This window comes from Trachypithecus francoisi, unplaced genomic scaffold, assembly GCF_009764315.1.
Source record: "Trachypithecus francoisi isolate TF-2019V2 unplaced genomic scaffold, Tfra_2.0 Lachesis_group14, whole genome shotgun sequence".
NCBI classification, from domain to species: domain Eukaryota; kingdom Metazoa; phylum Chordata; class Mammalia; order Primates; family Cercopithecidae; genus Trachypithecus; species Trachypithecus francoisi.
In genome coordinates, this window is record NW_022681459.1 from 19190254 (window position 1) to 19203794 (window position 13541).

At 44.6% G+C, this 13541-nt stretch overlaps 1 protein-coding gene across 2 annotated transcripts in view; it reads left to right on the top strand.

Moving 5' to 3' along the window:
• Positions 1 to 13541, top strand: part of HUNK (hormonally up-regulated Neu-associated kinase) — a 127231-nt gene that overhangs the window by 78529 nt on the left and 35161 nt on the right. For both annotated transcript variants that reach the window (XM_033232302.1, XM_033232303.1), the window contains exon 5: positions 5033 to 5160. In XM_033232302.1, the coding sequence (XP_033088193.1) occupies positions 5033 to 5160 (128 nt within the window). The remainder of the gene's footprint in view (positions 1 to 5032; positions 5161 to 13541) is intronic.

Sequence of the window (13541 nt, forward strand, 5' to 3'; positions counted from 1 at the left end):
CCTCCTAGAGGCATCTACACTATACGACACCCCCACCTGGGACAGGAAGCTAGGTGCGCCCTAAAGATTAAAGGGAATAGAAAAGGTCCTAGAGCAGTGTTCCGCAAACTTGAGTATTATACACTGTCTTTTTAAAGGAAGAACATTCTTCATAACTGTGTGTGTTGACGTGAGTTATTTTTCTTTAAATGTTATTTATAAGTACATGAGCCCCAAATTAAACTTCTTTTATTTATGGCCCTATACAACTGAAAAACCAAAACTCATTTACAGGTTAAATATAACCGAGAGTAAAAGAACCCCAGAATATTCAAATGAGCAACATTAATGCAATGGCTAATGTTTTGTGGGAAGGGAACGGCTGTACACAGCATGAGTGCAGTTCTCACTGCTGGGCACAGGTTCTTCGAGATTGTCAGGCCCATCTTGTGATGCCTCAACTCCCCGAAAACTTTTCATTCTTCCAGGGTCTTTCCAGTTTTTTGAGTACGCATCAGAAGCGCCTGGAGGGCTTGCAAAAGCACCGCAGAGTTTCTGATTCCAGAGATGTGCAGTGGCACCCAGGAATGTGCATTTTCTTTGCTTTTTTTTTTTTTTTAAGAGTCGGGGTCTCGCTCTGTCACCTAAGCTGGAGTGCAGTGGCGCACTTACCTCTCCCTGCAGCCCCAACCTCCTGGGCTCAAGTGATCCTCCCACCTCAGCCCCTCAAGTAGCTGGGACTTACAGGTGCGTGCCACCATGCCTGGCTAATTGTGGTATTTTTTTGTAGAAATGGGATCTCACCATGTTGCCCAGGCTGATCTCAAGCTCCTGAGCTCAAGAGAGCCGACTGCCTCAGCCTCCCAAATTGCTGGAATTACAAGTTTGAGCCATTGCGCCTGGCTGAATGTGCATTTTCAACAAGTTCTCAGGTGGTACTGATGCCACGGATCTGAGGACAAACGACACACTATTCCAGTCAGCAGGAGACTTTCTTTTCCACTGATGGAAGCACAGATGCATCACTGACACTTTGAAGTCCAGCTCTGCTTCCTTCTCATTAGGCTATGATAATAAAAGTGAATTTTTTTTGTTTTTGTTTTTTTTGCAAAAATAGTTCATTGGTAAAGAAATACCAGAGCAGGCACTGAAATTGGGTGTGTGCGGTGGACGGTGTTCTTAGTTATACGGTGGTCATCCATTGCCCCTGGTTATGCTTTGTGAAATGTTTTAGTCTGTTGCCAAGAAGAAAATAAAAATTAGAACTGCTGCACCCCTGAGGATGTGTCTGTGTGCCTCAGTTTGAGAAATACTGCATGAGTTAGGCATTATGAAGCACTTGCTGCAGAAAAAAATGATACTGTGTAGGTAGCAGGCTCTTCAGCTTTAGGTATGAATATTAGAGTGAGATTAGGCACTCAGAGGTGGTGAGCAGGGACAGAATCTTGGTTTTGTTTTTTCTTCCCCTTAACTCAGTTCACTCCAACTCTGTTGAAATATAAGGTCTTTGCTCTGTGGCATGGAAACATTAAAGCTCATTAACTGCATGAACCTGCTGGTGTGTATTCAGGGCAGAGGACTGGGTTGTTGAGGAGACTCCCAACCGTGTCAAATAAAGCACAGGCAAAAGGCCTGAGGTCCCGAACTGGGGAAGACTGAGAAGGGTGGGAAGATCCTGGTTCCAGTTTTCAAAGATGTGAAGTGCTGACCATGGAAGAGAAACTGGTCTTGTTCCACAACCAATGAACAGAAGATGTAGATGTTGGCTTAGTCTTGGAAAGCTTTATTTTTGCGTAGATGGAACAGGCTGGCTCAGAAGCATTGGGAACAGCTTGTCTTGGAGGTTGTTCAGTGGTCCTCAGCAACAGCTTTGTGGAATGTGCCAGAAGGTTTCTATCCATAAAAGCCGTGTGTCCAAGTCCTCTTTGTATGCAAAACTCTACAATTTTGTGACCCTTTTAGCATTCCCTCTTAACGATCTCCAATAATTTTTCAAAGCAAGAATGTTGAGCTCTACCTCAGACATACTCAAAGTGCAGCATTGCATAGTATGTTCTCAAACATATCACTAGCCCTGATACTCCTTCTCTGCACCCCTAACCTGTCTTTCCTCCTCAGCCTCCTCAGTACCATTCTGTTACCACCATTGGTCCTGCATTCTGAGTTTGCCACCAGGCACGTGCCCTTCAAATGTCTCCACTGCGTCTTTGCTTTTCCCTTTCTGTTGCGTGCCATCATTCCCATTCTGATTTTAACAGCAACCTGCTGATTTCCTGCCACAGTTTCCTATTTTCCATTTTGAGCCCCTTTAATCCACTTATATAACATAACTAATCCCAAATTATTTGGCCATACCACTTGTATCTGCCTAACCGCTATTCCTCCCCCGGGGGACGTGTTCCACTAAACACACACAGGGAAATGCTGCTCAAATAGCTCTGTGTGTGCCTTGTTCATTCTTGTTTCCATTTCTTTGTTTATGCTGTTTTTATCTCTCCAGCCACACAACCAGCCAGCCAAAGATACATGAGCTCACACACATGCAGTCACTACCTGCGCAGCGTTCCCTCTTCATGTACCTGTTTCTAAGTTCTCTTTCTCCCTTCATTGAACTCCTCTTGTGGTCAAAAGTGGTGCAATTCAGCATTTCTTATTCCTTTTGCACTGATCACGCCCTGGAAGGACTGTGCTCATTTATTTGTTCGCACATTGCTTGCCTGTCTTCTTCCTCACTCAAACCCCAAGAGGGCAGGTCTTTCTCTGGTCCCCAGTACCGAGCACCTATAGTCTTGCCTGGGGCAGAGAGCCATCCAGCAAGTATTTGTGGAATGACTGTTTACGCATCTGTCCCCCTAACTCCACTGCGAGTGGGAACCAGGTCTTAGTATATGTCTGAAATTAGCAAATGATTTCTAGCGGGAGCTGTGGGCTCCAGCACCTGTCATTATCTGAGATGCCGTATTCAGAGGGGGTCGCCTTGGAATTGGGCCTCGAGGGTCTTAATTTCAATCAGTCTCATTGGATTTGTTTTGACTGGAAATCTTAGTGCCTGTTTTTAAAGTATATATTCCCTTGGGCGCTTTTGAACACTTGAGACCTCTTGGTAGGCAGACATTTCATCTCTATCAGGAAATCTCATCAAAACGATGTTAGATTTGCACATCAGGAAAATAAAAATCCTCTAAGAAGATGTTTCTGTTCTCAGATTGGCTTTGGATAGGGGCAGTTAAGCTTATTCAGAAGGTATTTCAACCACATCTGAGATGTTGGGTTGGGGCCAGGTGGCAGAATCTCACAATGAACAATAAAAAAAATCAGGGCAGGAAGGAAGGGGACCTCCCCAGAAATTTCTCTAGTTACAAGCCACGGCAAAATTTAAGAGTAGAGCAAAACGCGGGGTTTTGGTATGAGGCTTCGTTTCTGAGGGCTGAGTGGTAACCTGGCTCATAGTTTGGCTGTGACTGGCACTTCCGGTGTGGGGGGCTTTTCCTGTATTTTTTGGTCAGCCTTTTCCAGGTACCACCTTGTAAGCCATCCTTGGAAAACCACATAATGGCAATACTACTCTTAATTGAGGTCCCTGACGTCTCCCAGGTGTTTCTTACATTGCTTGGTCTGGGCCTCCTTGCTGTTGACTTCTTCCTGCCATAGCATTCGGAGAGAGCAGAGGGTCATGGTTCCCCTCCTCAGGAGGTGGTTCCTGACGCTCTTGAAACTCCTGTTTTTCTCTGTGGTCGCCTTCTGGGTCTTCACATTCAAGTGCTCTCACCCAAGCCTGCCTTTCTTTCTTTCTTCCTTCCGTCTTCCTTCCCCTTCCCTTCCCCTTCCCTTCCCCTTCCCTTCCCCTTCCTTCCCTTCCCTTCCCTTCCCTTCCCCTTCCCCTTCCCTTCCCCTTCCCTTCCCTTCCCTTCCCTTCCCCTTCCCTTCCTTCCCCTTCCCTTCCCCTTCCCTTCCTTCCCTTCCCTTCCCTTCCCTTCCCTTCCCTTCCCTTCCCCTTCCCTCCCTTCCCTTCCCTTCCCTCCCTTCCCTTCCCTTCCCCTTCCCCTTCCCCTTCCCTTCCCTTCCCTTCCCTTCCCTTCCCTTCCCTTCCCTTCCCTTCCTTCCCTTCCCCTTCCCTTCCCCTTCCCTCCCTTCCTTCCCTTCCCTTCCCTTCCCTTCCCTTCCCCTTCCCCTTCCCCTTCCCTTCCCCTTCCCTTCCCTTCCTTCCCTTCCCTTCCTTCCTTCCCTTCCCTTCCCTTCCCTTCCCTTCCCTTCCCTTCCTTCCCTTCCCTTCCTTCCCCTTCCCCTTCCCTTCCCCTTCCCTTCCCCTTCCCTTCCCCTTCCCTCCCTTCCCTTCCCTTCCCTTCCCTTCCCTCCTTCCCTTCCCTTCCTTCCCTTCCTTCCCTTCCCTTCCCTTCCCTTCCCTTCCCTTCCCTTCCCTTCCCTTCCCTTCCCTTCCCTTCCCTTCCTTTTCCCTTCCTTCCTCCCTCCCTCCCTTCTCTCTCTCTCTCTCTCTCTCTTTCTTTCTTTCTTTTGAGGTGGAATTTCACTCTTGACGCTCAGACTGGAGTGCGATGGCGCGATCTCGGCTCAGTGCAACCTCCGCCTCCTATGTTCAAGTGATTCTCCTGCCTCAGCCCCCCCAGTAGCTGGGATTACAGACACCTGCCACCGCGCCCGGCTAATTTTTGTATTTTTACTAGAGATGGGTGCCAGGGTGTGCAGGGGCTTCATGCACAGTTGTAGCACAGCAGCGAGAGGATGAGCAGGTAGTAGTCCAGGCTGATGAGGCAGGGGTTGGGGATGGAGGTGCTACACAGGCTGGTCTCGAACTCCTGACCTCAGGTGATCCACTTCCCAGAGTGCTGGGATCACAGGCATGAGCCACCTCGCCCGGCCTCACCCAACTCTTTGAACGTGACACTGAGCGTTCTACAAAGATGGCTTTGAAGAGGACCTGTTGAGGTTGGCATGGAAGCAGCAGCTCTCATGCTTCGGTGAAGCCCATGTCTCCAGTGTCTTCCCCTCCCCAGGGGACCTGACTCCACTTTCATGTGTATGTCTCTCTTTTCAGAGGTGTGAACATGTATGCCATGTTGACCGGGACGCTGCCTTTCACGGTGGAGCCTTTCAGCCTGAGGGCTTTGTACCAGAAGATGGTGGACAAAGAAATGAACCCCCTCCCCACTCAGCTCTCCACAGGTAATGCACCTGCTGTTCTAGATCATGGTTCAGGACTTCTGTTGTGACTAGTTCGGGTCCACCTGTGAAACAGTATTTGTTTTGCAGCAATGGTGTTATGTCTATCCCATGATTGTAAATTTCTTTCTAGTGTTAAATCAAAGTGTCAAGGGGTGGTTGGGTTTCCCATCTCTCAACGGGCACTCGTGCCTTTCTATTTATTTATTTATTTATTTTTATTTATTTATTATTTATTTATTTATTGAAACGGAGTCTCGCTGTTGCCCAGGCTGGAGTACAGTGGTGCGATCTTGGCTCACTGCAAGCTCTGCCTCCCGGGTTCACGCCATTCTCCTGCCTCAGCCTACCAAGTAGCTGGGACTACAGGCGCCCGCCACCTCGCCTGGCTAGCTTTTTGTATTTTTAGTAGAGACGGGGTTTCACCATGTTAACCAGGATGGTCTCGATCTCCTGACCTCATGATCTGCCTGTCTCGGCCTCCCAAAGTGCTGGGATTATAGGCGTGAGCCATCATACCTGGCCTCACTCATGCCTTTCACCTGTATCCTTTCCTGTTCCTTTATAATTCTGAGCCCCTAACTCCTCCTTCCTCCTTCTGCACAAAACACATAGATCCAAAGGATCTGATATTCTCCATTTGAAAAATAATTGCAGGCTTGATTGTTTTAAAACTCACCATATTATGATGTTGACTTGGAAAAGAGGATTTGTGGTCACATTTCCAATATGTCTACTTTCTGCAATTATTGTCAAGAAATGTTTGTCGCATTGAAGTTGGGGCTGCGATTTGTTTTGTGAGTTGAGTTTTTGAGCCCGTTCAAAAGCTTTTAAGTATATAGAGGTTAAGTTACTTGATTGGACTGAATCATCAGGTGTGTTTGAAAAGTTCTCTCAAGCTTTAGCTGGTTCACATTTCAGTAAACAGTTTGTATTAAGGTTTGGTTTCAGATCCAGTAAATCAGTACAATTTGTTCTTTTGTTTGGTTCACAATTCAAGTTCCTGGCCTTGGCTTGGCTTTGATGAGCATTTAATTGGCTCCTTAGAATAAACTCAGCTTCACTGAGATAAGGCTTTTGACCAAAGAAGAAAGCAGTTATTTAACTGCAACTTATGATATTTATGATAGTTAAAATATAGCATTTTATTTTACTACTGTTATGCATTTTTCTTCTGAGTTTAAAAGCACGCATGAAGCTGACCCTGAATTTATCTTGCCAAGTGGAATCCAAGTGGAGACACATTCTTGTATGCAATGATCTAATTCAGCCCATACTGTCTCCTTAAGGGAGGGGAGAATCTCTGGAGGCTTGAAAGCAAAGGAGGCATTAAGTCCTTGGGAAGATGAGTTACAGCTCTGTCATTATAGAAGAAATATTTCTGCACTGAGAGGCATAACTCTCAGAGTTAGAAAATGTGCAAAATGTCAAACCTATTGTCATATTTAAGTTTTAGAGCTTTCAGAAATGTCGAAAGTACGGCAGAGCACTCTGAGGTGTGCCCATTCATTCATTCATTCCATATTTCATACTCATTAGCTTATTCCATGAATATGTATTGTGCACCAATTATGTGCTAGGTGTGTTCTAGATTAAGGAAGACAGAGAACAAACCAGTCTCTACCCTTATAAAGCTTATATATCAGCAGGGGAGGCTAAAAATAAATAAATGGGTAATAAATAAACATGTGTGGTATTTGGTAATGTTAAGTGCTCTAAAGAAAATAAAATAAATTGGGACAGGGGATAGAGAGTAAAAAGGTTTTTTTTTTTTCTTTTAACAAGTAAGATTATTTTTAAAACTTTTCATTGTGACATAATTGTAGATTCACACACAATTGCTAGAAATAATACAAAGAGATCCAAATAGCCTTCATCCAGTGTATTAGTCCGTTCTCATGCTGCCGATAAAGACATACCTGTGACTGGGTAATTTATAAAGGAAAGGGGTTTAACAGACTCACAGTTCCACGTGGCTGGGGAGGCCTCACAATCATGGTGGAAGATGAAGGAAGAGCAAAGGGACGTCTTAGATGATGGCAGGCAAGAGAGCTTGTGCAGGGGAAATCCTATTTATAAAACCATCAGATCTCGTGAGACTTATTCACTACCATGAGAACAGCATGAACTGCCCCCATGATTCAGTTATCTCCACCTGGCCCCGCCCTTGACATGTGGGGATTATTACAATTCGAGGTGAGATTTGGGTGAGGACACAGCCAAACCGTATCACCCAGTTTCCCTCGATAGTAATATAGTGTATAACTGTGGTATAATACCACCACTGGAAAATTAACATTGATAAAATCCACTGACCTTGTTCAGATTTCACAAGTTTTACCTACACTTATATGTGTGGGTGTATATTAGTTCTATGGAGTTTTATCACATGAGTAATTTGTGTGACAGCCACCACAGTCAAGATGCAAGACAGTTCCCTCACAAGATTTCCTTGTGCTGCTCCCCTGTAGCCACAGCCACCTCCCTTCCTCCTGCTCTCCCTAAGCCCTGTCAGCCACCACCCTGTATCATCTGTAATTTTGTCATTTCAAAAATGTTATATGTAAATCACTTTATTTCCCACAAAGCATCATTTCCCTGAGATAATCTGAGTTGTTTCTTTTTATTGGTGAGTGGTATTCCCCGGTGTGGATATACCACTGTTTGTTTCACCGTTCACCCACTGAAGGACCGTTGTTTTATTCAAGCGACCCATAACAAAGGACAATAGGAGGATGAATGTACCCCCACAGTTGGGAAAGGCAGATAGTGCTGTCTTTGAGCCTGACGAGAGGCTGAGGAGCTGGAGAACTGCTGATCTGCTGCCACTTCATTGTATTAGTCAGAATAGACCAGGTTATGCTGCAGTAACGATCAACCCCCAAGTCTTACTGGCTCAGGACCACAAAGGTTTTTTTCTCACTCATGCTACATCTCAATTGAGAGTTGGACCAAACGTTGAAAGGTTCTGCCCAGACAAGGGCCCAAGGCTGATGGAGCAGCCACCTTTTCCAGCATTTCTGGTTCATGCAGAGGGAGAAAGGGAAAGAGAAAGAGAAGCTCTTTCACCAGCAATTAAATCTTCCACCAATCTTCCAGATGTAAGTGGAAGCTTTCTAAAACATGGCACATGGCTTCACCCAACTAAAGAGAATGGGGCAGTGCAACCCTACCATGTGCGCTGAAAGTGAAAAGCCAGAAATATTTGTTGATTAGCGTTAGCATGAGCCCCACACAGCTGTGGGAAAAGGAGCAGACGAGCACAGGTAGGTTAAGAACACAAGAAAATCAGTCTCATTGTTTCAGAACCATACCTTGTTTTTACTTTCAATAACATTATACAATCTTAGCAGGCTGAGCTCTAAGTGTTTTTTTTTTTATTGTGAAAATTAAATTTAACCTTAAAGAAGCAAGAGTTGCAGTTCTGAAGATGTTAAAAGATAATCCAAAAGTAGTCCCAAAGAAGATATATTAAAAATGTTCCCAGCAATTTCAGCATCACTGGAATTGCCGTCCAACCTCACATAGCTCCTGCTTTGAGCGGACAGCTTTGCGTTGGCCTTAAGCTCTGTGTGTGCTTGTTAAAGATCTTCACATTCCTGCAGGACTTTGTTGTCTTGACTTGTCAAGCATGAATTGCATTTCTATATCTGATTTTCTAATTAGGGAATCTGATGCTCTCCCCATCTCCCCCTTTTTAAAATAACTATTGGGATATAGAAATATCTTTTTTCAACTAGGATTGAAATTCTTTGAGCCAGGTCCCAAGTGAAGTGTTTGCACATGATAGATGCTCAGGGAATCTGGGTTGCTGACTCTGGTGTTAACGTGCCTGTGTGACCTGGAAAGGTGGCCCGTAGATTATTTTGATGACTCAGGATTGGGAATTGTCCTGATCCAGTAGGGCCCAGAGCAGTGCACCAGCTGCTGAGGCAGCCCAGGGAGTCTTATCTGGTTTATAGAGTGAATGTCTTCAGATTTGAGTATCAGCTGCTGCCCTTCTGACAGCCTCCCATTTTTCCCATCCTTCGCACCCCACCAAGTTTATCTCCTCTCCCTTCCAACCAGCCTGGCCCTGCTTATATCCGAAAATACCAGCTTACCAGTAACATGAGTAGCTGCCATTTATTGAGTGATCCTTTGTAGGTGTTTTTCATGTGGTGTTGTTTTTATACAGTCCTGCGAGGTAAGTCCCTGTCTACCAGTGAGGAAATTGAGTCTCAGAGAGATTAAGTCTGCTTGACTGAAAACCTAGATTTTCCTACCATGCTGTGTTATTTCACTCTTCTCTCATTTTAGTTAGTATAAGATGCACCCCCCTACAAAAAGTTGGAGGTATTATCTATTGTCTGTATGTCCTTATGTTTTGAGTAATGTCAATCCAAATAGAAAAGATGCCAGTTTTACTGTACCTCACTAATGCACATCTTTATTAATTAGATGACTCTGTCATTCATATTTGTTTTTGTTTTTGTCTAAGACAAGGTTTCACTGTGTTGTCCTGGCTGGAGTGCAGTGGCACAATCATGGCTCACTGCAGCCTCAACCTCCCAGACCAAGCAATCTTCCTGCCTCAGCCTCCCAAATAGCTGGGACTGCAGGCGCATGCCACCATGCCCAGCTAATTTTTTTGTGGGGGGGTATTTTTTATAGAGAGAGGGTCTCCCTATGTTGCTCAGGCTGGTCTTGAACTCCTGGGCTCAAGCAATCCTCCTGCGTCAGACTCCCAAACTGCTGGAGAGTCTGAGGTGACTCAGGCATGAGCTACTGCACCTGGCCCTGTCACTCATACATGTAATTATCATATCTATTAATTCCACTGCTCTTTTTGAAGATTAAGTTGGAAGATTTTTTACCAAACCTGAGTTGGTAAATGTTGAAAACAGCATTATTGCCCTTGTGGATCCACAGAACACACTTCCAAAGAACTGCCCTTCATTCATCTCTGTCATGCCGTTTGCAAACTTAAGCTTCGAGGGCCTTTCTAAGTCTCTCTTGTACACACTTTCTTTTTGCTTGTTGGCACTTGTATGTCACAGAGTAGCAAATGCCTTTTATGGCTGAGCAATTTTTCAGACCGCTTCCCTTTTCATCACTACACCACAACGCTGGCATTTATAATGCATTCCAAGCAGTCAGTTCAGGTTATGATGGTTTTGTGCTGTGAATTCTCCAAAGTCAAGCTGGAGGAGAAGCATTAGCTTTCATGAGGGTTGAGCCAGTGCTAATGATGATGTCCAAGAAGGCATGATGATCAGATTATCAAACAGTTCTTTAGATTGGGAAGTGATGAGGAGGGAGCTTTGAGTGGGGAGGAGTCTCTATTTGCATCTATCAGGCTACGTTAATGTGAAAAGTCTGATGACTTTGCCTGTCACCTGTAGCCGTTTCACTTGGTACCGTGTTTAGGTGCTCACACAAGCCAGTCCAGACTTTGGAAAGCTGATGACTCGTGAAAGAAAGTGGGATTTGCGATGGAGGAAGGTGTGCTGTGTGTTACGTTGAGCAGGGTGGTACTATTTTTCCAGGCTTGAGTGGAGAACCTCACTGTTATCTCAGAGAGGTGGAGGGTAGCGTGTGGCCTGTGGCCATGCCTGGCATGGCTTTCCAGGATGGTGAGGAATATTTTAATCTCTCTTGCTTATAAGGCATAGGGGTTTTCAGGACCCTAAAACAAACTTCAAAGAGCTCTAAGGATATTCTCAAAATCCTTTTTGGATAGTAACGCAATGTCTATGACGTCCAAAGGAAGAAAATTCGTCAGTGGAGATTTGAACTAAAATTACTTGCGCTCATCAGCAGTTTTTGAGGATGCAGAGTGCTCGGTTATGAAAATAGAACAAAAATGCACATCCAGTTTGTCCTTAGCACTTCTGGTTCATCATACTTTGAAAAAGCCTGGACTGTTGCCCAAGTCCTTTGAGGCAACCCTGGGTTGTTGCCCAAGTCCTTTGAGGAGGGTAAGCAACAGCAATGTCTCAGAAAACATTAACTCAACAGCCCACCCGCTCTGATTCATTAAGCCCTCTTCTTCTTTATCTGACCAATAGATGCCCCCAGTTAAGATCTAAGTGACTCTTCCAATGCAGGGATGTTAAGGGAAGTGAGATAGACATTCTGCAAAGCAGAGATCTGTTTGATTTTCGGGTTATTAAAGAACATGGATGAAGCTGGAGGCCATTATCCTTAGCAAACTAACACAGGAACAGAAAACCAAATACTGCACATTCTCACTTATAAGTGGGAGCTAAGTATAACCAAGAGGACACCATGGACACCAAGAGGGGAATAATAGTCACTGGGGTCTACTTGAGGGTGGAGGGTGGAAGGAGAGAGAGGAACAGAAACAATAACTATTGGGTACTAGGATTAGTACCTGGGTGATGAAATAACCTGTACAACAAACTCCCATGACACGAGTTTGCCTATATAACAAACCTGCACGTGTACCCCCGAACCTAAAATAAAAGTTAAGAACAATTTTTTTTTTTTTTTTTAGAGTTTTAGCTGGGTATCGAGTGATAACACTTACAGTGGTAAATGTACCTCATGGTCTCCACGCATGCATTTCTACCCACACCACTGTTATTATTTTTTTTTTTTTAATTTTGAGATGGAATCTCTCTGTGCTGCCCAGGCTGGAGTGCAGTGGCATGATCTCAGCTCACTGCAACCTCTGTCCCCTGGGTTCAAGCAATTCTACCACCTCAGCCTCCCAAGTAGCTGGGATTTCGGGTGTGCACCACCATGCCCGGCTAATTTTTGTATTTTTAGTAGAGGTGGGGTTTCTCCATGTTGGTCAGGCTGGTCTTGAACTCCTGACCTTAGGTGATCGACTCACCTCAGCCTCCCAAAGTGCTGGGATTATAGTCGTGAGCCTCCGCTCCTGGCAATATTTCCTTTTTTCAAAATTTCAGTATGTTTTTGGGGAACAGGTGGTTTTTGGTTACATGGATAAGTTCCTTAGTGGTGATTTCTGCGATTTTGGTGCATCCATCACCTGAGAAGTGTACACTGTAGCCAATGTGTAGGCTATTATCCCTCACCGCCTCCTACCCTTCCCTCCAAGTCCCTAAGTCCATTGTGTCATTCTTATGCCTTTGCACCTTCATAGCTTAGTTCCCACTTATAAGTGAGAACATACAGTGTTTGATTTTCCATTCCTGGGTTACTTCACTTAGAATAATGATCTCAGCTCCATCCAGGTTGCTGCAAATGCCATTACTTTGTTCCTTTTTATGACTGAGTAGCATTCCTTGGTGTGTGTGTGTGTGTATATATATATGACATATATGACATAAATATAACATGTATATGACATATATATCATATATATAGTCACATTTTCTTTCCTTTTTTTTTTTTTTTTTTGAGATAGAGTCTCACTGTGTCGCCCAGGCTGGAGTGCAGTGGTGCGATCTCAGTTCACTGCAATCTGCCTCCCGGGTTCATGCCGTTCTCCTGCCTTAGCCTCCCCAGCAGCTGGGACTACAGGTGCCTGCCACCACGCCCAGCTAATTTTCTGTATTTTTAGTAGAGACGGGGTTTCACCGTGTTACCCAGGATGGTCTTGATCGCCTGACCTCGTGATCCACCCGCCTCAGCCTCCCAAAGTGCTGGGATTACAGGCGTGAGCCACCATGCCTGGCCATATGTCACATTTTCTTTATCTACTTGTTAGTTGATGGACATTTGGGCTGGTTCCATATTTTTGCAGTTGTGAATTGTGCTGCTATCAACATGTGTGCAAGTGTCTTTTTCATGTAATGACCTATTTTCCTTTGGGTAGATACCCAGTAGAGACTACCCACTATTGAAAGGGAGATGACCTGGTAACCTCTTCAACAGTATGGGAACCCACCCTGGTGGTGGGTTGACCATGAAGGTTGGCCTGGCTGCATGACTCAGCAAAGATTATTTCTCTTGAGTTGATTCTGGCATCACAACTGGCCCCTTTTTTGATGGTCTAATTTTTACCCTGCAGAAAATGGGTTGAAAAAAGGCTCAGCATTTCCTCAAGAACAATGTTAAAATGACAACTTAAAACTTTTGAGAAAGTAAGACATTTTATGACTTCTTGCAAAGAAGATTACCTTAGAACACTGAAAAAATAACTTTGAAGAGAAGGATGGAAAAACTCGGGGAGCAAGCACATTATTATTTTCTGGGGTCTATTATTTGGTATGTTGGAAATCAAGTACAAAGCTACATAAAAGAATTCTTTATATTGCAAGAACATTCTAGCAATACTTTGTAAAATAAGGGCTATAGCATAAGAAAATATCACAGTCCCACAAGTCAAGCAAGACAAACCATCTGCATTTTGAAGTCATCCCTGACATTCTTTGCCCATATGGGGGTATGCTATATATTCTCCTGCTGAA